General features: G+C 36.1%; 1 protein-coding gene across 12 annotated transcripts in view; it reads left to right on the forward strand.

Moving 5' to 3' along the window:
* LOC116852694 (rho guanine nucleotide exchange factor 17) overlaps nucleotides 1–21,815 on the forward strand; it is a 105,718-nt gene that overhangs the window by 75,455 nt on the left and 8,448 nt on the right. For 8 of the 12 annotated variants that reach the window (XM_032833284.1, XM_032833285.1, XM_032833283.1 and 5 more), the window contains 14 exons: nucleotides 4,197–4,274; nucleotides 7,026–7,130; nucleotides 8,592–8,708; nucleotides 9,655–9,941; nucleotides 12,279–12,416; nucleotides 13,337–13,431; nucleotides 13,520–13,742; nucleotides 15,460–15,551; nucleotides 16,708–16,975; nucleotides 17,116–17,223; nucleotides 18,391–18,630; nucleotides 18,710–18,777; nucleotides 19,798–20,121; nucleotides 21,141–21,317. In XM_032833284.1, the coding sequence (XP_032689175.1) occupies nucleotides 4,197–4,274; nucleotides 7,026–7,130; nucleotides 8,592–8,708; nucleotides 9,655–9,941; nucleotides 12,279–12,416; nucleotides 13,337–13,431; nucleotides 13,520–13,742; nucleotides 15,460–15,551; nucleotides 16,708–16,975; nucleotides 17,116–17,223; nucleotides 18,391–18,630; nucleotides 18,710–18,777; nucleotides 19,798–20,121; nucleotides 21,141–21,317 (2,320 nt within the window). The remainder of the gene's footprint in view (nucleotides 1–4,196; nucleotides 4,275–7,025; nucleotides 7,131–8,591; nucleotides 8,709–9,654; nucleotides 9,942–12,278; nucleotides 12,417–13,336; nucleotides 13,432–13,519; nucleotides 13,743–15,459; nucleotides 15,552–16,707; nucleotides 16,976–17,115; nucleotides 17,224–18,390; nucleotides 18,631–18,709; nucleotides 18,778–19,797; nucleotides 20,122–21,140; nucleotides 21,318–21,815) is intronic. The other 4 variants (XM_032833287.1, XM_032833291.1, XM_032833288.1 and 1 more) reach the window with 2 other exon arrangements.

Genomic DNA, 21,815 nt, shown 5'->3' on the forward strand with positions numbered 1-21,815 from the left:
TCTCTCTCTCTCTCTCTCTCTCTCTCTCTCTCTCTCTCTCTCTCTTTCTCTCTGATTGTCATCGCATTTTTAATTCCCGTTCAATAAATCCGACGATCGCCCGATTCTATTGCTACTTGAGCGAGTCGATGTTATTAGCAAATGCAAGGAATGTCGGCGCGACAAGCACCGGCCGCATATACCGCGAGAAAAAACGAGAAGATTACTTACAAATGACGTCTTCACGATACCCCGGCGATCGCACATCGCTATTCTCGACACTCCCGAGACTTATTAAATGCGCGAGACGCACTTTCGACAGATAAAAGACGCGAGGAACGCAGAGCGATGTGGATCGATTGTGCCCATGGCTGCTGCTTGGCGCGAAAAGATCGAACATTTCGCGCGATTCATTACCAACGTCTAGATTGAATAACCAGGATGACAACCTCGTAGTGCGAAACGAACGCGATTAGTCTAGAGTGGTTAGTAACTCGAACAAGTGATTAAGGAACGATTGTTCCAACCTTTTGGTAAGCTATCTGATAGTTAAATCATATGTGTGTCTTTGTTTTTCCTTCAATTTAGACAAAGCAGACATAGGATTTAATTGTCAGTTAATTTACCAAGAAGTTGGAACAATCGGCCCTAAGACGTCCGCCGTACCGATCACATCGTTGTGACGCGCGACTTCGCATCACTGGCGCGTTCACATTCATGCACTTTTAGCACTTTCGGCGCGCTAATGAACTTTTGGTGTACGTGATTGACAGCGCGCGCGTCTGCGATCTTTTCATGCCGAGCAACTGCTATGGACACAAAGCTCCGTACTCCAAACGTCTTTCGCTTGTGTCCTGTGAGTCTCCTGCGGAAATAAGTATTAGAGTGCCGAAAACAACGACGTGCGGTCGTCAGGACATGTCGTAAGTACATTATTACGGAGTAATCTCCTCCCTTCTCGACACATACAGTTTCACACATTTATGAAGTGACCCGAATTCAGGGCTGGGAAATCTGGTTTCACCTTAGTAATAACGCTATCGGAAAATTGACATTACTTTCATCAGTCGATGAGTTCGAACATCCCTCTTGTTTAGTCAATCATCGGTAGGCGCGACAAAATAATTGTGCCGCGAATCCGCAAAAAAATTCAATATGTGTGTACGCGCGCGCGTGAAAGAGAGAAACAACATTGGTTGCATTTAGCAGAGGAAGCTGCTTTGCAACTGTTGTAAAATTCGTAAATCTGATTGGTGAATCTTGATCTTGGCTGAATTCAAGACTACATATCACTTTGGTTATTGGCGAATTTTACAAGGCAAAGCAGCTTCCTCTGCTGAACGCGGCCATTTTCCAACGTAGACACGTGATGCTGCACAAAAAATTTTTTGTTGCAGCTCCAAGAAATGGAGATAATAATGAGCAAACCCGCAGTTTCGCGATTAAAGTGCTGATTGAATTGTTTTGCATTCTACGAGTGATATATTCTTGGGGGTAAGAGAGAGAGAGAGAGAGAGAGAGAAAGAGAGAAAGAGAGAGAGAGATTAAGAAAATGCCAGTTTTGGTTGTGTTTCGAAATCTCGCGGGGTTAGAAACAGCCACCACCCTGTCGTTTACATTTCCAAAATAGGACGTGCCGGTTCTTTCGGCGTCGAGGCGATTTTTAACCCGCGCAACGTGCCCGCGGGATCTCAGCTTCGTCGTAATGGCGCGCACGGTCAGTTGATTGTCATATTTTATAAACAACGTCGCCGCCGCACAACGGGAATCCTTGTCGGCACGTTTGCCGACTATTTAACGGCGGCCTTGGACTCGGCGACGCAACGGGACCTCCTTCCGCCCTCTCCCTCCGCATTTTTCACGTCGCCGACGTGACCTAGAAAAATAATAGGAAGGGAGCGCGCAAATAAACGGCACGAGAGAGCATATTTTTCATCGTGCTCGATTACCGCGTATCCGACATTAATTGAACTTAATTCATCTGTCGACACACGGCATTGAAATTCTAACGTTCAAGCTCACTCGGGGTCTCCTTCGCGTCCTAGAAGGACGAGGAATCGAGTCGAACGCTCGTCGTGAACTCTCGCCGTAGCATTGCGCTTAATCCTTATAAATCTTGCCGCAATACTTAATCTCCTCTCTTGTTATAAGTACCCTGGTACAAGTGTGTGCAGTTTGCGTAGAGCATTCTGCCCAGTTATTACAGTGCATTTTTATTACTTGTAAAAATGTTGCGTACACTAAGAGAAAAGATATTGCTGATTTAACAATAATGATTAGTTGATGTAGGACAAAAAATGACTCCGTAGTGGTAACAAAAAAGAAATATTCGTTATTTTCAGTATGAAAAATTGAAAATATGATGAGGAAAAATGTGATTTGTATTTTAGACAATGTATTGTTAAAATGACAAATGATGAAAAATAATTGCAACGATAATTGTTCAATCTATTTCCCTAACCGATTGTCAAATAGTATATGACTTGTGTTTTGATAACCGAGGGATTTTTCTCACAATCAGTGTAGGAGCTGAACAAAAATTTTATAGAATTTTATTTAGTAGTTGAAACGGTTTATTGTACAATATGTGAACTAATTTTTCCTACGATATAGTATCGGTAAAATTAATTTAATTTTATAATGTGCACGTATATTATGATGTCTATTCTCAATAAATTTTAAATACATCTATTTATATTGTCAAAAAAGAACTGAAAATTATGCGAACAATGAGTGAATGTATAGAAAATTACAGAACAAACAAAAAGAAAATTGAAAGAAATAAGGTATTTTACAATATTAAGTGACAAGAAATGATAACCAAGGTTAAAAATAAAAATAAGCTAAAAGTTATATGCTAATAATACAGAATTTCATTGCGAGATAAAAACACATCAAACTATTTTAATAATAATGATATAAATTGAAAATTGTCATAATAATTTAGACTCGAAACTTGATAAAATAGTACATTTACACAAATGGATGAAAAAATATGTCATTTGATGATTGAAAAATGACAATTAACATTTTATAATTTTTACTATTATTATAATTATTGCTTGGCAGAAATCGATCACAATCCATTCATAAGAAGTGCTCAGTCATTAAAAAGCGAGAAACATGAAAATATATATTACGCATTAAAAATTTCCTGCATTATAACTTCCATTAACTTTAAAATTTTTCGATTAAAATAATGCATACACTGCAAAAACTGATGTGTTAAATTTAACACATTTCATACGTCCCAAATTATCCACTCTCATTTATGTGTAAATTTAACACAACAGTTTTTACAGTGTAGAAAATGAAATACTACTAAACCTGCTCGTTTTATGAGCAAGACTTGATTATCAAGGAGATGCTGGAATCGATAGCAAACTCCAAAAATGTCGACAACGTGGAGATAATCGTCACTAATACAATCACGCTATTTCTTTCGTATTTTTTGTATATATAGATCTTACGTAAACGTGGGTTGTTTTATTTTACCATATATAGAGAAACTTAATAAATCTAACGTATATATAACATAATATACGTATAACATAATAAACTTAACTTAATACGTATATATAACATAATAAACTTAACTTAATAAATTTAACGTGCGTATATATAATACTTTCTACAAGCTTTTCCTTTATTTTATAAAAGCACACAAAAAAGATAACACGATCGTGTTAGTAATGATTGTTTCAATGTTATCAATATTCTTCGAGTTCGTCACTCACTTTGGCATCCTTTTAATCAATTGAATAATTTTTTGTTGTTCATTTTCTGTTCTGTTTTTGTTCAGTAAATGGCTTCAAATTCTGCGTATCTTTCGAGAGCAGGAGAAGTGTTACATCTCGATTGGGATCCCAAGTAGTTTCACTGTTTCATAGTTATCGGACGAAAGTTAACATAACCGTGAAGTAACTGCGTCAAATTTCTGCCAGAGTAACACAAATCAAAGTAGTTTCTCGTCACGTACGGATGAGAAGTATAGAAACTGCAACTCGCAAATTGAAAAATATTCGCCGTTTTACGACTCGATGGGATATGAAGTTACTTGAATTACTTAAAATTCCCTCTCGCCGATGTCAATTTAGTTAATAAATGTCACTCGCGTGTTTAATCGAATGAGTAGGTGAAGCTCGACAAAGCCAGTAGAAAGACTACCAGCACGTTTGGAAAATATTGTGAACTCAGTATCTCGGTGTGCGTTCCAGAAATACCTGCAGCCCCTGAAGAGCCCCGAGAATGCCGGTCTAGTGGATTCCGGAACGGTCGACGAGATATTTTATCAGGTAAGTATCGCATAGACGATGTCCGCGCGCGCTCCGGTCTTGTCTTCTCTTTCGTCGTGAGCCAACGGCGAGCTACAATTATTATAATATTTCCACGTTGCTCTCTCTTTCTCTCTCTCTCTCTCTCTCTCTCGTAAATCCATCCGTCACTACGGCGACGGCTTGTAACTCAACATCCAGAAAATCTTCTGCTTCCTCCTCGCCGCTAGGGATGTGCGATTTATGAAATTGTGTATCACAATGCGATCTTCTTTTAAGAATTATTGCAATGAATGCGATATATCGCATCACGATTGTGTATCGTAAATATGATTTCAAATCGCACGCAATTTTGTGTCGCAAGTTCATTTTTTAATCATAAGGAAACCTGGGACATGATAGAAACCGTAATGTTTAAATAAATGTTAAACGCATTAAAAATCAATAAAGCCACTCTGTCTTCGTATTGCATCAAAATATTTTTTGAAATGATAAGAAAAAACAAGTTATTAATCATTAATTTTCAAACATTTTTAAAGTAAAAACATACAATAAATTAAAACATACAGTATATAAGGATATATTATTCCGTGTTTAATTAATTATAATTATTTAATGTCAACATTTTTCTTATAAGATAATAATATTACTTTCTTTATTATTTCTTTTTACTAAAATATGAATGATAATCTATATTAAGTGTAGAAATTTTCGGTAATTTTCTGAAATATATAAAAAAAAATATATATATATAAATCAAATATAAAAAGAAATTGTGCAACTTAACATATTTTAAAGCTATTATACTAACATAATTCCATTATACCTCTAAATGTATAAATTTGAATTAGATAGTATAAAATGTCATAGACTCGCGCGACAATCATTTTAAAAACGTTTGAAAATTAATGATTCGGAAATAAATAAGTTTTTGTAAAGTATCTTCCGTTTTGCACAGATATTTAATCAAAATGAGGAGTAATTTTAAATCGCGAGCGCGATTTTTCTATAAAAGTCCAATTACGATGCCCAATTACGAAGTCAGATGCGATGTCCCATTACGATTCAAGAAGAGAAAATCGTAGTGCTTGCGATATATCGCAAAATCGCACATTTCTACTCGCTACTGACGGAGATTATATTTCAAATGGCACACCGAGTTGTGTATGTATGTGTGTGCACGTAAGACGAGGAAAGAGCAAGCTTCATGACGATCTCCCAGAGATTAAGATCGAGATAAAGAGATGGTGGGCCGCGAAATCGATCCACGTGGATCGTGATGGTTATCTGACGTAGTTGTTGACGTACCTCGCTCCGCGCGAGGGTGGGAAAATGCTCCGCTAAAATCCCTTCAGACGCGGTCAGGTGCAGCAATTAACTAACAAGTCGTTGACGAGTTGTTAATTAGTTGTTGCCAGAACTGCGTCAGATAGCAGCGACTGGTCCTTTGACGGTGGTTCGACGTCGAGCGACGTTTAACCGACATTCCGTTGCCGTCGAGTATCAATCCCGGTTCAGGCAGATTTGCGCGCTATTATTTGATCGTATCAAGAGAAGAACTACGGGATTATTAACGAAATTACAACATCTCGCGATGGTAACGCGCGGGTACGCTTATGCATCGCGCCGGGGATCTCACCTTTGCCATTCATCTCACGATGATGTAACGTTCGCGATATAATGTTTACGTCGCTCCGCTTTTCATTATCTCCCTGGTGTTCTTTTTTCTTTTTTTAGAATGTGCACCGTGAACGCGTCACGACTAATAATAATAAACTCATGAAAGTTAATCTGCGTGGAGCTCTACACGTGTTAAGCTTGTTATGTTCGTAACGGCCCGAGAGTGGGATTTCGATTACTTTCGACCTCAATATCACTATTTAATATTTACTTTGATACTCTAAAGCCTGTATCGATGTAGTCGAATCTCTTGATACTATTTAACTTGCACTGAGAGAAAAAATATTTTAGAAATAAAGAATATTCATTCGGCACTAATAACATATTTACTTATACTGACATAAAATGTTTTTTAAATAAGAAAATGTATGCTTTTTTAAAATCTTTTCATAAAAGCAACTGTTTATTCTATTTAAATAAAAGAATTTAGGTTCAAGTAAATATGTCACTAGTAGAAAACAAGAACATTTATGTTTTGAAAATATCTTTATTTTTTACTCGTAAATCTTGAAATGAGATTACATAGCTTTAAACGAAGATAAGTTACTTGCATCAGTACACAACAAAAAAAACATATTCTTATAAAACAAAACTAATTTTTACGGATGGGAAGCACAAAATATTAAACTAAGAATATGATATTTTTAAATATCGGAATGTGTTCAAAAGAAGATATTATTATCTCGTCAAAATTATTCTTCTTATGAGACTATTATAATATTCAAATAAAATTATTTTGTTGGGATTCACGACTTTAATATTTGAATATTCTTCTAACGAAATACATATCGTTGCGAATGAAACAATGATTGTAAATTTGAGCATATTAGTTCTAGATGAATAGACAATTCTTTTTTCTGTGCAGTCATCGTATAAATATTTGTTTTATTCTTTAGATATTTTACCTTTCAGTGCAGATGTGTTAGAAAGTTCAGGTCGAATGTAGGGCTGAAAGTTCGGCTCGTCTCCCAGCGAATCGCGTGTATTCGTCGTCATTTCTCCGGCATGATATTTCGCGGGCACGCGGTATCACTCGATCGCCGACGATCGATCAGAGATAAAGTTGCCGAAGGGAGTGCTCACGCATTTTAGATCCCTGCGATTCTCAGCCACCACGAGGTATTCTTGGAGGAGCTGCGTAGGCGACTCGACACCTGGGAACTCAGGCAGACGATCGGCGACGTCTTCCTCGACGTGGTAAGTTTACATTGTTACTAGGTGCGCAAATATCCCTCCCCCCATCTGCCCCTCCAGCCGCCCCGGTCGGACACGCGATAAATTATTCGCTCAACAGTATCTGTCTGTCCGCGCGCCGTTAAGATCCCCAGACGCCAACAGGACCGGCCGACAGACCCCGTAACGTTAATTCGCGCCGCGTTATTTTCCGTTCGGAAGGTAATCCGCATTAATAAATCGACCGTCGTCGCGACCACATACCACCGCCACCGCCACCAACGCCACCCGTCGTCGCCGCCGCCGCCGCCTCCTTGCATAAGCGCGGAATATTTTTAGCCCTTGAAACATATTTATTTGCGCGCCATATTTTTTTCCTTCGTACATGTCATGTGTATTATCTAACGTATAAATCCGCGGCCTTAATTTCGCGACGCGGTATTTCAGGATTTCCTCTTAAAAGCGAAGCGCAACGGTGAACAGATGACACGCTGGTACGACTTTAGAATCGCAGACAGAATCAACCCCGACTCGCTGGAATTCGACGCAATATATTAGCGATCGAATAAATTTTTGCGGCGTCGAGTTTGCATAGTCCCTCGAGTTTATCTTTTTCTTTTTCTGTTCTCCTGTTTCTTTTGCGTCTAATGGATTTTCACCACTCGCGTATCTCGCATATTCCTAACATGTTGTCTTTGAAAGAGACTCGAGCTGTTGATATTTTTATTAGTATTTTTCAAGTAAATTTTTGACAGGGTTATAACGTACATTGGAAGCTGCAAAGTTTATTTAATGGTTTACCCTGACACAGGAATAAAAAGTAGATAAAATTTGGGGGGTTGTAAAAAAGTTATAAATTAATAGCAGTGGAAACTTTTTGTTATACATATATGTCTATCAAATTTAATATTTTGGTATAAAAAGTTACTGGTATTAGGCTGTTATCTAATTAAAATCTATCTAATTAAATCTATCTATAAAATCTATATCTAATTAAAATTAGATTGCCATTATTTCAGTTCTATTCTGCAAAATAATTATAAATATTTATGCTTCAATGGTGATCATCCTTGTTTCAACAGGCGTGATCTGAAATTAGTATTAATACATTTTTTATTCATTAAGGTTATAATTTTCGGCTTGAATTTTGAGAAAATGGTATTTTGCAAAACAGAAGTTATAAAAAATCAAATTAAATTTGTTTACTGAAAAATTCGAGCTTTTAAAAGAAATAAGGAATGCACATGATTATGCATGTCGGGTCTTCTTAAAGGGTTAAACCCATAGACTAATCTTTCAGAATATACAGATGTTAGAAAGCTCAAGTCGAAAGTGGAGCTAGAATTTCAGATAAGGACTGACTTATTAAGAACTGATTAAGTAATGACTTAGTCCTCTGGAGTAATGTGCTCGTTTGGAAAGCAGCGTACATTTTTATCGACATATACACGCACACAAACACAAAGAATCCGCGCTGCTTTTCAGTTCACGAAACCAGTGGTGCTGGAGACGTACACCCTATTCCTGGACAATTGGAAGTCGGCGAGGAAGGCGATAAAAACAACATGCCAGGCGAAGCCCGCCTTTGCACGATTTCTCGAGGTAGGCTATTACGTTGTGTCTTCGCTGTGAACTCTCATTTTTACTCTTTCTCATATACACACTCTCTCTCTCTCCTCCTCCCCCCTCTCTCTCTCTCTCTCTCTGTTTCTTTCTCTTTGCAACAAGAGAATGTGAAAGAGAGAAAGTTATTATTAAATACGAAACTTTTTCATTCCACGTCGCTTCTGAGAGCATCGCTGTCAAACCTGACCTTTCGCAATTTTATCGATATAATTAACTCGTTACTTGATTGCCGGCGTCGTAGTCGCCACTTGGACTCCCTTGAGATCCGGCGCATCTTCCACATGCTCGGCACGATCTGCGCACTTTGGAATGCAATGTATAAACCACTTTAAACGCGCCAAAGTGCACTAAACGTATTGTCCCTGTACATTATCGCTGAACTAATAACGCCTTAGACTAGGCACAGCTTTGCTCGATTAACTCTTCTTAGAGAGACTCAACGTAATATCTTAACAATACTTATGTTACACACGTTTCTCCAGAGATCCATGTGATACACGATTGCGAAAAATATTCTTATGTCGAGTCGCGTTAATAACGTTAAATTAATAGATAATATATCTAATTAATAGATAGTAATAGATTATATATATGTATATATTCTTGTATATCTATTAATCAGATCTATTAATTGGATAATACATAATTAGACAATAGCTATAATTAGATAATGTATCATTAGGTAATTAATAGATAATAATAGATATATATTCTGGTAGAATTCATTTCTCAAAACAATTGCAGACCAGTCATTTGTAGTCACGATTGCAAAATATTCCGATATAATAGTAATGATAATAATATATGATGGATATGGTACGATTATTATTGCTTGGAAACCTGAGTTACATAACTCAGCTTAACGAGGGCGAATTATAAAAATGCCGATGGGGTGAATCACGGCTGCTGTTGTCGCGTTTAGACGATGGAGCGCGAACATAAGGGCAAGCTGGGGCTGGACCAGTTGCTGATCAAGCCTGTACAGAAGATCCCGCGGTACGAGCTGCTGATCCAGAGGCTGCTGAAGCACACTGACTCGACGCACCCCGATTACGAGCTGCTGCAGGCCGCGCAGAAAGAGGTGCACGAGTTGGTCGTGAAGATTAACTGTACGGAAAGGGAATCACTCGAGTGGGAACAGCAGCAGACCACGTTGAGGGAGGTCCAGGCCCTCGTCGAAGGTCTCGCCGGCATCGTAACGAACGACAGGTAATGACAGCTGTCGCGTATCGAGCCAAGGGGTTTGGTGCGATGTTTGAGTCGAATTTCACCTTATTCAATGAAGAATTACTTATCGACCAAGTGACTGCTGTCCTGGTCTATGGTCCTTTGTCTTTTGGCATCATTTATATATTCTGTCGTGCAAGGAGAAAATGTAGTAGTAATGTTGTAGTAAAATTCGCGTTAGAAAATATTCCTTTTTACACAAGCCCAATAAACACCAACTAACAGTAACATCAATGTTATATCTTTCCATTCAATAATATAACGCACGTGTTATATTGCATTTACATTGTTGAGTGGAAAATCATAACACTGATAGTTGGTGTTTATCGGGATGTCTTTTGTAAAGCTGAGCTATTGAAATTAGTTTATTCTGATCATGTTATATAAATTATTATAGAAGTAGTAAATATATTTGATGAGAGAAATTCACCAAATATAAAATATAAAAAACATCCAAATAATTTCAATAATTTCATAGTAGAATTAAACGTGCATACGTAATATTTTTAAGCAAACAGATAATAATTTAGATAAAATAGTTTTAAATAATTAAATAATAATTTATTTAATTATTACTATTATATTTCATTATTACTATAACTTATCTTAATTTGTTTAAATTTGTTTTAATTTATTTTAAATGTAATCTTAATTGTTAAATCGAACCGAATTGTTTGATTGACTCCATAATTTTTAATTCAACAATTGTATGGATATTGCGACCATTCAATTTACGAATATGAAAGAACACACGGCGCATCAAAATCGATCCGCTTTTACTTTCGTCGAATCACTCGACGCGGAAGAAATCGCGCATATAATTGCGATTAAAAACTGAACATCTAGCATTTGTCACCGGCCAAGCCACGACGCGAATAATAGAGGCGTGATCGTTGTTAAATTTGCGCAGCCTGCGACGAACTGATACATCACGCCGGGAGGAATCGATAAGCCCGCGCAAGAATATCTCATGCACTGCCATTGACGACAGGTGAATCGATGTTTCCGACAGAACAACCCGACTGTAGTCGATCCGGCTTTGTTTTCCTCAACATCAGCTGGCACTGAATTTACGATCGATACACCGGCTGCGATTTACGATCATTTTTCAGCTTAATATCCTCGCGTCAATGATATCCGCGCCGGCCACGAATTTATGATCAATGCGCACATGGCGATTTATCGCGCGACGGGAAAACACTCTCGATCGTTTCTCATTTTGGCGTGCGCGCCGACGGAAAATGTAGAAATTCCATTTCGACGAAGTGCAGAGAAACGAACAAGTGGACGCTTCTCACGTAACTGATGGGTTTTACTTTACAGAATTAAAGTCCTACTCGCGCAATCCACATTCTTCATGTGTCTAGATACTTAAGTATAGGAAAAAACGAGGCAAGACATGTTATACTTTTCAGAATTTCGAGGTTGCAATTTTTCAGACAATTAATTATTGTGGTTGACTGTATAGACATGACAGAGACAACCTTTTTCTGTCTTTTTATAACAACAATAATCTTGTAAACCGTATATTTTATTTTGTCTAATAATCCAAATATGGACATGTTGCAATGTGGCTATTTTACCTTGCCTCAAGCGTTGACTAAGAAACTAGTATAAGAAGACCATATATAAAATGTGTATAACCTTGACAAATATTTTATCGTTCAGACATGATAATTATTCTAATCAACAAATATTTTTCCAACGATCTTGATCCTAATATATGTTATGAAAAGTATCTATGTTGTAAAAGGGACAATTTTGTGATTTTGTTTCCGCTGTTCCTTTCATTATAAACACATAAACAAATCAAATAGCCAATATAATCTTCGAGATAACTAGACCTAATCTCTCCTAAATATCAATATTTCACGTTTGAGCATACGATAAAATATTAAAACTAAAAAGCTGATTTTCACACACGGTAATATTTCTTGTAGTATCATCGAAATTTCCAAAAATTGAATCTAACGAGCTTTCAGCGCGTCGTTATTTTTTCACGTCAGTTTCTTCGTTCGTGTCAATCTTTAGAGACACAAATGATTGTGGAAATGCACACTGTCTTGCGCCGCGTGCGATTTTCCAATAAATTCCGACATCGCAGAGTGTGACAGGAACGTCGTCCCACTTCACGCGCCTTTCAATCTGTGCCAATCGCGGCGTACGCGTTACATCGTTTTTCCGCCAGACTTATTTAGCCGTCGGAATCGGGGTATCGATTACCGATAATGATGCGTGCTGTAGTGGAAACTGGCCGCGACACACGACAAAAAGATCCATCGAATTGTGTGACACGTCCGCTTTTTCTCCCGCTTTCAGAGCTTTCGTCCGACACGATCTGGTCACCATAGCGTCGAATCAGGGCACACGGAAGGAACGGGCTTTATTTCTGTTTTCCGATCTCCTCGTCATCACCAGCATCAAGCGCAGGAGCGGCACGATAAGAAAACCGTCAACGTGAGTGCCTCACCGGAACATCACGTGTGGAAATTCAAGCGTACTCTGGCGCTGAAAAACGTAGAAAATTGCAAATTCTGTTTTATACGCGACGACACGTGCCTCCTCTGATTTATGTCTTTAAATTTCATTTAGCGTGTCTCGCTTAAACATTTTATCGGAAGAATTTACTATTTGAAAAATTAAAACGATCTTAGTATAATTTTAATAAAGGGATACTTATATTCTTTTACTATAACATTATGATATTGACTTTGTTGTATAATATTATTCTATTGTAATACTTTTTACTGTAATACTAATTATAGTAAAAGAATATTTATTATATTTATTCTTATAGTATAATTCGTATATATTTTACTATTATATTTTCCCATGGTTAGGTAATGACAAGTTAATCAATTAAATATTAAGTTAAAGGATTTAAAATTCAATAAGTTTCAACTTAACTCAGTTATTTTAAGATGCATTTACTTCATCTTGTTATCTTCTTTTAGATAAGTTAAAATAATTTGTCAAAATATTAAAATTATTGCGAGCTGCTTTTACAATGTAGAATGAAAAAATTAAAAATAATTGCTACGAAATCTTTTCTATCTCTGAACACTAGTATTCTTTTCTTGTATAGAATTCTGAACATGAAAAAGTTGATATTTTCTAATAAAAAACTACGTTTTCATTATTCCTCGTAAATTTGATCTATGATTGAAAAATTAATTGTACAAAAGACATATTGTTTAACACAATTAACCAGCTTTAATAAATTAATTCGCTATCAACTTAACTTTCAATTAAATCAGTTGCCGTTTATGTAATTTTTAATTTAACTAAGTTAATTTTACAAGCCACATTAGCTTTAAGGTTAATTTAATAGAAAAAAATATTAACGCATCCAATCCTATATTTTACTACGTATGCAGGAGCGCGTGTCCAAACAGCCTAGTCGGCTTGCTCGAAGCGAACAAGTACAAAATGCTGATGCGGATCCCACTGGACGATCTCGAAGTGATGAAAGGTATTGTAATCGAGGCGTCGATTTCACGAATGCACTTGTATTACTTTTCCAATCGAGCTTGTCAGACTACTACGGTTGTCGTTTTCAGCCAAAGATGAGAATTTAAGGCGAATGGCGCGCGAAGTGGACCACCTACGAGAAGACTGCATGACGTTGACTAATCTTCAGGAAATCACCGCGACCTTGCACGGTCCGAAGCAGCAACTGGAAGAACTTATCAAGGACATGCTGGGTCAAGCCCAGCGGCAATTGGCGGAGAGGAATGCGGCGGATTCGCAATTGGCTTGCCTGGAACTCACGCTCAATACTCAGTGAGTGAATTCTCCCTTCTTCCGGAAATTAAATTAGACTAGTGAAAATAGAACAACTTAAGATCGCAGTTTCGACAATATATTGTTGCGATAATCAGCATTAACTGAATCTTATTCGCCACATTCCCCGGGACGAGACGTGATCGAAAAATTTCGCAATAACGTGAAGCGGATTCTCTTTACAGAACGAATCCGTATCTTTTTTATCCGAAATAATGATACACGTGAAAGAAATCGAAAAAGTTCATGGTGACTTTGGAAAAATTTTGTTCCACAAAGTTCCTACAAAGTTACGGTGTAAAAAAGAACCCCGAGCTTTCTTAATCGACTTTAAAAAAGGAGGAGATTCTTAGTTTGCTTTCTGTGTGTTTGTTTATTTGTATATTCTCATAACCTTTAGACCTTTAGAGATATTGAGATGAAATTTTTTTGTAACTTGTTCATAGTAATTGGGCAACTCCACTACTTTCTTGGAAATCCGAAAATATTTAGAAATACAAGACGAAACTTTTATTCTCAACTAGCTTAAAAGAAACTTTTTTAGCCGAATTTTAACGAACTTTTAGTCAATAATTAAAATAAAAAATAAAAAATAAATCGTCTTTAGAATCTTTAAGAAATCTTAAATAAAATACATAATTTTCCTATCCCAATAAACAAATAATATTTAAAAATCATTTAAAAAACATTTGAAAAAACATTTTTAAAAATAATGGAATAAGTTCTCTTTTTTTAATTAAAAAACGTTTGGAAAAATGTCTTATTTTTTTAATATTTAATAAATTTATTTATTTTAACATTTAGAAAATATTTTTTAAATGTTACATGTTAACATTTAGAAAAACATTTTTTAAACGTTAAAATAAACGTTTATTAACTATTAAAAAACAAAATATTTTTTCAAGCGTTAAAAAACGTTTTTAGTGAAAAAAGAGAATTTATCCCATTATTTTTAAAAATGCTTTTAAAAATGTTTTTTAAAATATTGTTTGCTCATGTTGTTTGAGATATGTACTTACAATCCTATCCTGATATTTTAACGATATTAAAAGTCGGCGCGAAAAAATAAATTAGTGAGATAAGTAACTATATAACTGTAAGGAGAGATAAATTTAAAAAAAGTATGCTTAATGACTTAATGAGGTTTTTGCACCAACTTCTAATATCGTTAGAATATCAGAATAAGATCGTGGATACATAGAAATATTGATCCAAAATTATTTCATACATTTTAGGGCTTTTGAGGATTTTGAGAGAAGTTTTTATTCATATTTTTATGAAAATAAATGAATGCTGTCGGTAGTAAAGAAAAGAATAATTAAAAGATAATGACAGGAATTTCAAAATTTGTATATATGTGCTTTAAGTATTCAAGATAATGTATACGAAGTTTTATTGTGATTGAAAAAACATAAAAGTCAGAAATAATATAAAATAAAATAATTAAGCTAAAAAAAGGTGATGTTATAAAGCAATTTCAATTACTTTTTGCATGAATTACACGGGTAATACATCTTTCAGATTTTATTTTAGAATGTGATTTATTATCTTTTTTAATTTTTTTTTTGCAATATTATATCATAAAAAGAAATCCCCCAATATTTCGCCAAGAAATATTGTTCTCAATCACGTTTCCGGTACACGTGCCCGTTTGTAGATCCATAGATCGATTGCGGTCGCAACGTGACTCATGTTGTCGCGCGTACCTTGTTTACAGAGCCGGGATTGAGAATATATCCGTCATGTTCACGAAGCCTGACAAGCGTGCGAGTTGGGAGGAGAGCTTTAACGAAGCCAAACAGAAACTCGGTGAGTAACATTACCCTCCCGATAGGTATTTTGAATGTTCCGCATTCCAAAAGAAACATTCTAAAGAGGAAGAGATATTCGTTTTGTTGGAAGATTCTTAATAAATACGTAGAAATAACATTCTCTTTGTTGCAATGTAGAGTCGGAAAATGTAGGATATTATGCGGATAAACGAACGATTCAATTAACCGCGATTACTTCCCTTCAACTTTTGTATCTATGAAGTGAGAAGCTGCGAGAGCGGACGAAAGCTGTACACTGTGAGATAAAATTACGCCGCGTAAAATGAACACGACGTCATCGTGTGATAAAATTTCGATTTCGCGAACGCGCTCACTTTGCATACGCATCGGCGCATAAACTCGGAGTGGCTCTTCGCAATTCCGTCTATGATTAAATTGTTTTTGCGCAAGACGCGCTCACGCAGTTTTTAATTTTCGGATGTTACACGCACACATTTCGGCTTCGTTTTCAGTACTAATAACTTTCTTATTTAGGAGGTTGCCAAAATAAATGACAAACTTCAAAAGTATTGATAACGTCACTAATACGATCGCGCTATCCCCTTTTCATATTTCTTGTACATACATTGAAAGAAAACATTCTGAAAAATAAGAAACATTTATTTGTGGTGGATACCAATGATATATTTACTCTTGTACTAATATATATATATTAAAATTTAAAAAAGTATGCTTAGTGACTCAATGAAGTTTTCATTTATGAATTTTGATATAATACATATATCAAAATTTTTTTATAATATATATATATTATAAAAAAATTTTTTAAGAAAGATTTCTCTCAAATTAAAGAAAAAATACTTTTTCCTAAAACTATTGCGTGAGAGCAACTATTTATTATATCAGGCAAATATATACGCTATAATTGATAATTCGAGAAGCCAACCTTGAAATATTTTTGTCGTTTTTGTCACATATCGAATAATGCTTTAATTTCTGCATGTACTTCTATTGTGTAAAATTTATGTCCTAAAAAGAGCATTTCTCGATTTTGTGTACCCACTACTCCTCTCAAGATAAATATTTAAAAAAAGCTCATGAGCCTCGGTCTCTTCTATGATATCCCCTTGATAACAAATCGAGTTCCTCTAGTCAGAGAATATTTCGAATACCTTCCCTTATTTCGCGTGCAGCGCTGTCGGCAGACCGACGACCGTGTCCTGAATTCGTGGGGCCGTTGCCGATCAGGAAGACACGAGCGGGTCTTCAGTTCACCTGCGCGGCCCCGACATTGGCGTACGGACAAGGCTCGAGGGACGTTTGGGTGTGCAACAGTGACGGTTACGTCGGTCAGGTGTGCGTGCTGAGTCTAAGCCCGGAACCGCCGCAAGTCACGTCATGTAACGGAGTCTGCAACGCCAGGATACTCTGCGTCGCTGGGATACCTGCTTGCACGTCTGGGTACGTTGACGAAAGTGGAGTGGACAGCAATCGTGGAAAACCTCGGAATTCGCGATCACGATGCGAAGAACGAGATCAAACGGTTTAATTAGGATAAAGGAGATTACAATTGCGCGAAGATGAACGTTGTGTGTTTTCAGTTCGAACTCGTGCACGACGAACAACAGTCCTTTTATTAACAGCAAGAGCGGCATTAGTATATCGGTGCAAGACGTGGATGCCAGCGGCGGTAACATACAATTAGACAGGTAATAATTCTCCCCCGCGGCGACACACATCCAATGAAATCCGCGATTTGGCAACGATAAGCGGATTACAGTTGGTTATAGCGCATTGATAATGATGAATTAACAATGGCCAGAGTGAACACGGACTCTTCACTTATCGAACCGAGAATCCGAAGCAACCAAAGCGTAAAATCAGCGCAAAAAATCTATATAGCATTTGAATTTAATTTGATATTTATTAGGATGCATTTCTATACTGAGAAAATCAACGATCACGATGATTACTTGATTGTAAATTTAATTTGATATTTTAGAATCAATCTTGAAATTAAAAAAATCCACATTCATTAATCGTTAGCTTAAGCGTATTAGAAATATTGATATAAACAATGATAAGAAAAAATTTGGAAATAGAAGAAATAGATTATTGTTTATAAACAATTCATTTGCTTGTAAATATACATTCCACTTTTAAATTATTATAAAAAATTGTCAAAGAAAAAAGCTTAAAATGAAATTCATGTATTGAGGCATTTTAAAATTTAAGAATTTGCAAAAATTCAGCATCTTGTCGTTTTAAATATTTATGTATCGCAATGACGGACTAGCTTCTTTCAAATTTTAAGTACAATGATAAATAAAAATTTGTAAATAAAGAAAGAAAATATTATTATTTACAAATGTCCCGTTTGCTTATAAAGTATTGGCACATCCCAAAATTTAATGAGAGAATAGAAACTTATTGTTTAAAAATATTCCATTTACTTATAAATATACATTTACAAGTAAATGGAATATTTTTAAACAATAAGTTTCTATTCTCTTATTAAATTTTGGGATGAGCCAATAAACGAGTTTTATTTCATGTCTTTTTCTTCGACAATTACGATAATTCAAATGTGAAATGTATATTTATCGAATGTGAAATATATATTTCACATTTGAATCATTGTTAAAGAAAAAAACTGAAAATACAACTCATTTATTGAGACATTCTAAAATTTAAAAATTTCCCAAAATTTAGCATTTTGTCGTTCCATATATTTATGTATTTCTCAGTGGGATATTCTCTAAAACTTCAAACACTCTATAATATCTTTTTTAATAAGAAATTACGGTTACTGTTTGGAATGTTTTTGAAACGTACTTTTTATCTCGTGCTTACTTTTCGGCTCGCGCGCTTTGCAGTAGCTCGAGCTCCGACGAGTCGGACTCGGACGACATTCCATGCGCGGACACAGGCAGTGTGACACTAAGCGGCGATGTATCGAGCATCGATAATACCGCGACGGAGGAGGACATCAACCAGCCCACTATGTGGTTGGGAACCGAGGACGGCTGCATCCACGTGTACAACTGCAACGACAATATCCGGATCAAAAAGAACAAAGTGAAGATTCAACACGGCAGCAGCGTGCACTGCGTCATGTGAGCCGCCGGTTTATTATGCTACTACAGGAATTCGTTATATAGCTTACGACGTCGTAATATTGATCTGTGCTTTCAGATACCTAGACAACAAAGTGTTCGTCTCTCTCGCCAACGGAGACATCACGGTTTACGCACGGGACCACAGTAAGTTGCGACATTTAATCGCATGCCTCTCAACATAATGTATTATTAGTTTTGTATTCACGTATTACGTCAGTCCAAAAGTTTGGTTTCATTTTCAATGATATTCTTTGAAAGCCATCTCTTGTGATAGAAACATAAGAATACTGTTAACGAGTACATAAGAATATCATTAACATAAAAACATTGTTAACGAATACATAAGAATATTGCTAACGAATATTGTTTTAAGCGTTAACAAAAAATCACAAACAACGACTTGACTTATTTAGAAAACTCGATAAGAATTTATAGAAATATATAGAAAATTTATAGAAATGTATACAAATTTCATTGAAATTTCATTGAAAGATAACAGCACAAAGATAGCACAATTTCAATTTCATTGAAATTTAATTGAAAGATAGCACAGAGAATTAAAAAAGAACTCAGTCATCAATTCCGAGTTTATTTTTAGATGCAAAAAAATTCTTTTCACTGAACTGAGCTCTGAAGAATTCAGTTGAATTTGCATCTGAAAATAAACTTTACTTTACTTTACTTTAATAAACCAACTAGAATTGGTGAAACTGAATTTTTTTTAATTCTTTTTGAATTTTCTGTGCTATCTGGGATATTATATGGCCTTACCTGAACATATCATTTCCACCGTAAATTTCAATTTCTCATGTTTTAGTTTATATAAAAAGTTTATCAATCTTTTTCACTTTATATCACGTAACTTTCAACGATTAAAGATTGTACTAAACGATTAAATAAATATTTACCTGAGTACATACCTTTTTATCATTTTTTACGAAAAACACGATTCAGTTACATGAGTTTTTCTTGTCTAATTCTATTAAATCTTTTCAAGCAGAATGCTTGACGAATAATTTATTTCCATAGAATGCAGTAAACATTTGTACGCTTAAGAGAACATTAAGGGAACCGAACTTTTGAATCGTCCCAGAAATATCGATTGAATTTTTATTTCGCAATTATATATTGAATTCCTGTTCTACTTTTTCCCTTGCGCTTTAGCCGGTGGATGGAACACTCCGGATCCAACGACGGTGTCCGTCGGGACGGTGGCGTCGCCGGTGACCAAAATGCTGTCCGTCTCCGGGAAACTTTGGTGCGGCTGCCACAACAGCGTGAAGGTCTTGAACACTCACACCTTGGACATCGAGCACACGTTCACTGTGAGCGACACGAGTCGCGCCGTTTCCTGCATGGTGAACTCCGGGAGCTTGGGTGTCTGGATCTCTTTGCACAATAGCGCGGTACTGAGGCTCTTTCATTCCGGTAGTTACGAGTGTCTGACGGATATCAACATTGCGCCAGCTGTCACCAAGATGCTTGCCAGTAAGTCTCAAATCTCGAGCAGCTAAAGCATTTTCAGGAATTATCGTCCCATGTATAAACATCGTTAATCCTTTTTGTATTAATTTATGTCGCAAATTAATTTTCATCGTTCCTCCCTGATGAAGCGAACTGAAATGTTCGCGAAACGTCGGAATTCACAAAGAAGAATTCACGCGACTCAAACCCGAAAACCTAATCTAATAATTTTCATTAGTTCAAGCTGGATTCTCTTGCGGCCTGTAAGGATGAAACGAAAATCGAAATTAACGTTTTAAGAAATAAAATTACAATAGTAACATATGTTGTTATATTTTATAATTGATTTTTCAAAATTAACGTTTTAAGAAATAAAATTACAATAGTAATATATGTTGTCATATTTTATAATTGATTTTTAAAGCTTCTGGATATTCACCGCGGCCATGTTGAATCATGACGTCAGAGGCGAGAAATGATGCACTGAAAGTTTCTGTGTATCATTCTCAAATCAGAAGATATTTAAATGAAAGACTTCGGATCAATTGAGCATACTTATAAAATACTTCGGAAGCTATCTTTCTCTGTTGATAATCAAATAGTCGCAAATTAATTAAATAAAACCATGAGAAAGATAGGTTAAAAAGGAAAGTTGTACGTTAATTTTACGGCTACTTATTGACTATCAAAGAAGGATAATTTTCGAGGAATTTTACAAGTATGTTCAAGCAATCTAAAACATTCCTTTACACAAATATCTTCTTATTCGAATACGGTATGCGAGAATTTTTGATATGTGTTTTCTCGCTTCTATCGCTCATCAATCAAGAATTCCGTGGCGAAGGACCAGCATCCTTAAGTTTTGCAATCGATTACATTATTCTTTTAGAATTTTTATAAATATAAATCGTTTCTAATCTGAAATTTCAAACATGTCAAACTCTACTGCGTCTAGTTCTTATTGATTAATCGATGAACAGTAAGAAGGATCTCGTCGAGGAACAAGTGGCCCGGCACTTATTTTAACGGAAGCGTTAAACTTGTTGCAGGTTGCGATGACATAATTCGGCAGCACAAGGCTGCTTGTCTCAGGGTCACCGCACTGTTGGCTTGCAACGATTTGCTTTGGATCGGAACGAGTGCAGGCGTGCTGCTCACCGTGCCAATTCCCCATATAAAGCCATCCACTCAGAGGATGTCGCAGCCACCGATCGTGACTGGTGCGTATTGACGTCACGTTTCGTCGCATATATCGCCGTTATATTATTGCCCGACGGTATAATTAGAAACTGGCCAACACCCCAAAACGCGCCGCCATTGCTGCTCCACGTGGAAGGATGCAGGAGCGATCGATCAGTGTCGAGTCTTTTCGGCACAGGATGTAACGCCATGACTCGCGCGCGAACTTATTAATCCTCTGCAGTCCTCTTCAGATAGCTTCGTATATGTCTATTATCCGTGGAAAATCAGACCGCAGGGTCACAACTCGCCAGAAATATATATCGTGCCGGAAATATACATAACGTTAAAATATATTTTTGTATTGTAACATTTTTGCGTTTTGTGTTATAACTGTCACGTGAAAAAATACAATTAGCATTACGGAGCTTCCCTCTCTTGGAAAATTGGAAATTATATATATAATTAAACCAAATTTTATAAAAGGCAAAATTAATTAAAATTAAACATTTTTTAAATATATATGGAAAATATGTACT

Source organism: Odontomachus brunneus, unplaced genomic scaffold (assembly GCF_010583005.1).
Source record: "Odontomachus brunneus isolate Ranch 3 - 2012 unplaced genomic scaffold, Obru_v1 Obru_scaffold_249, whole genome shotgun sequence".
NCBI lineage: Eukaryota > Metazoa > Arthropoda > Insecta > Hymenoptera > Formicidae > Odontomachus > Odontomachus brunneus.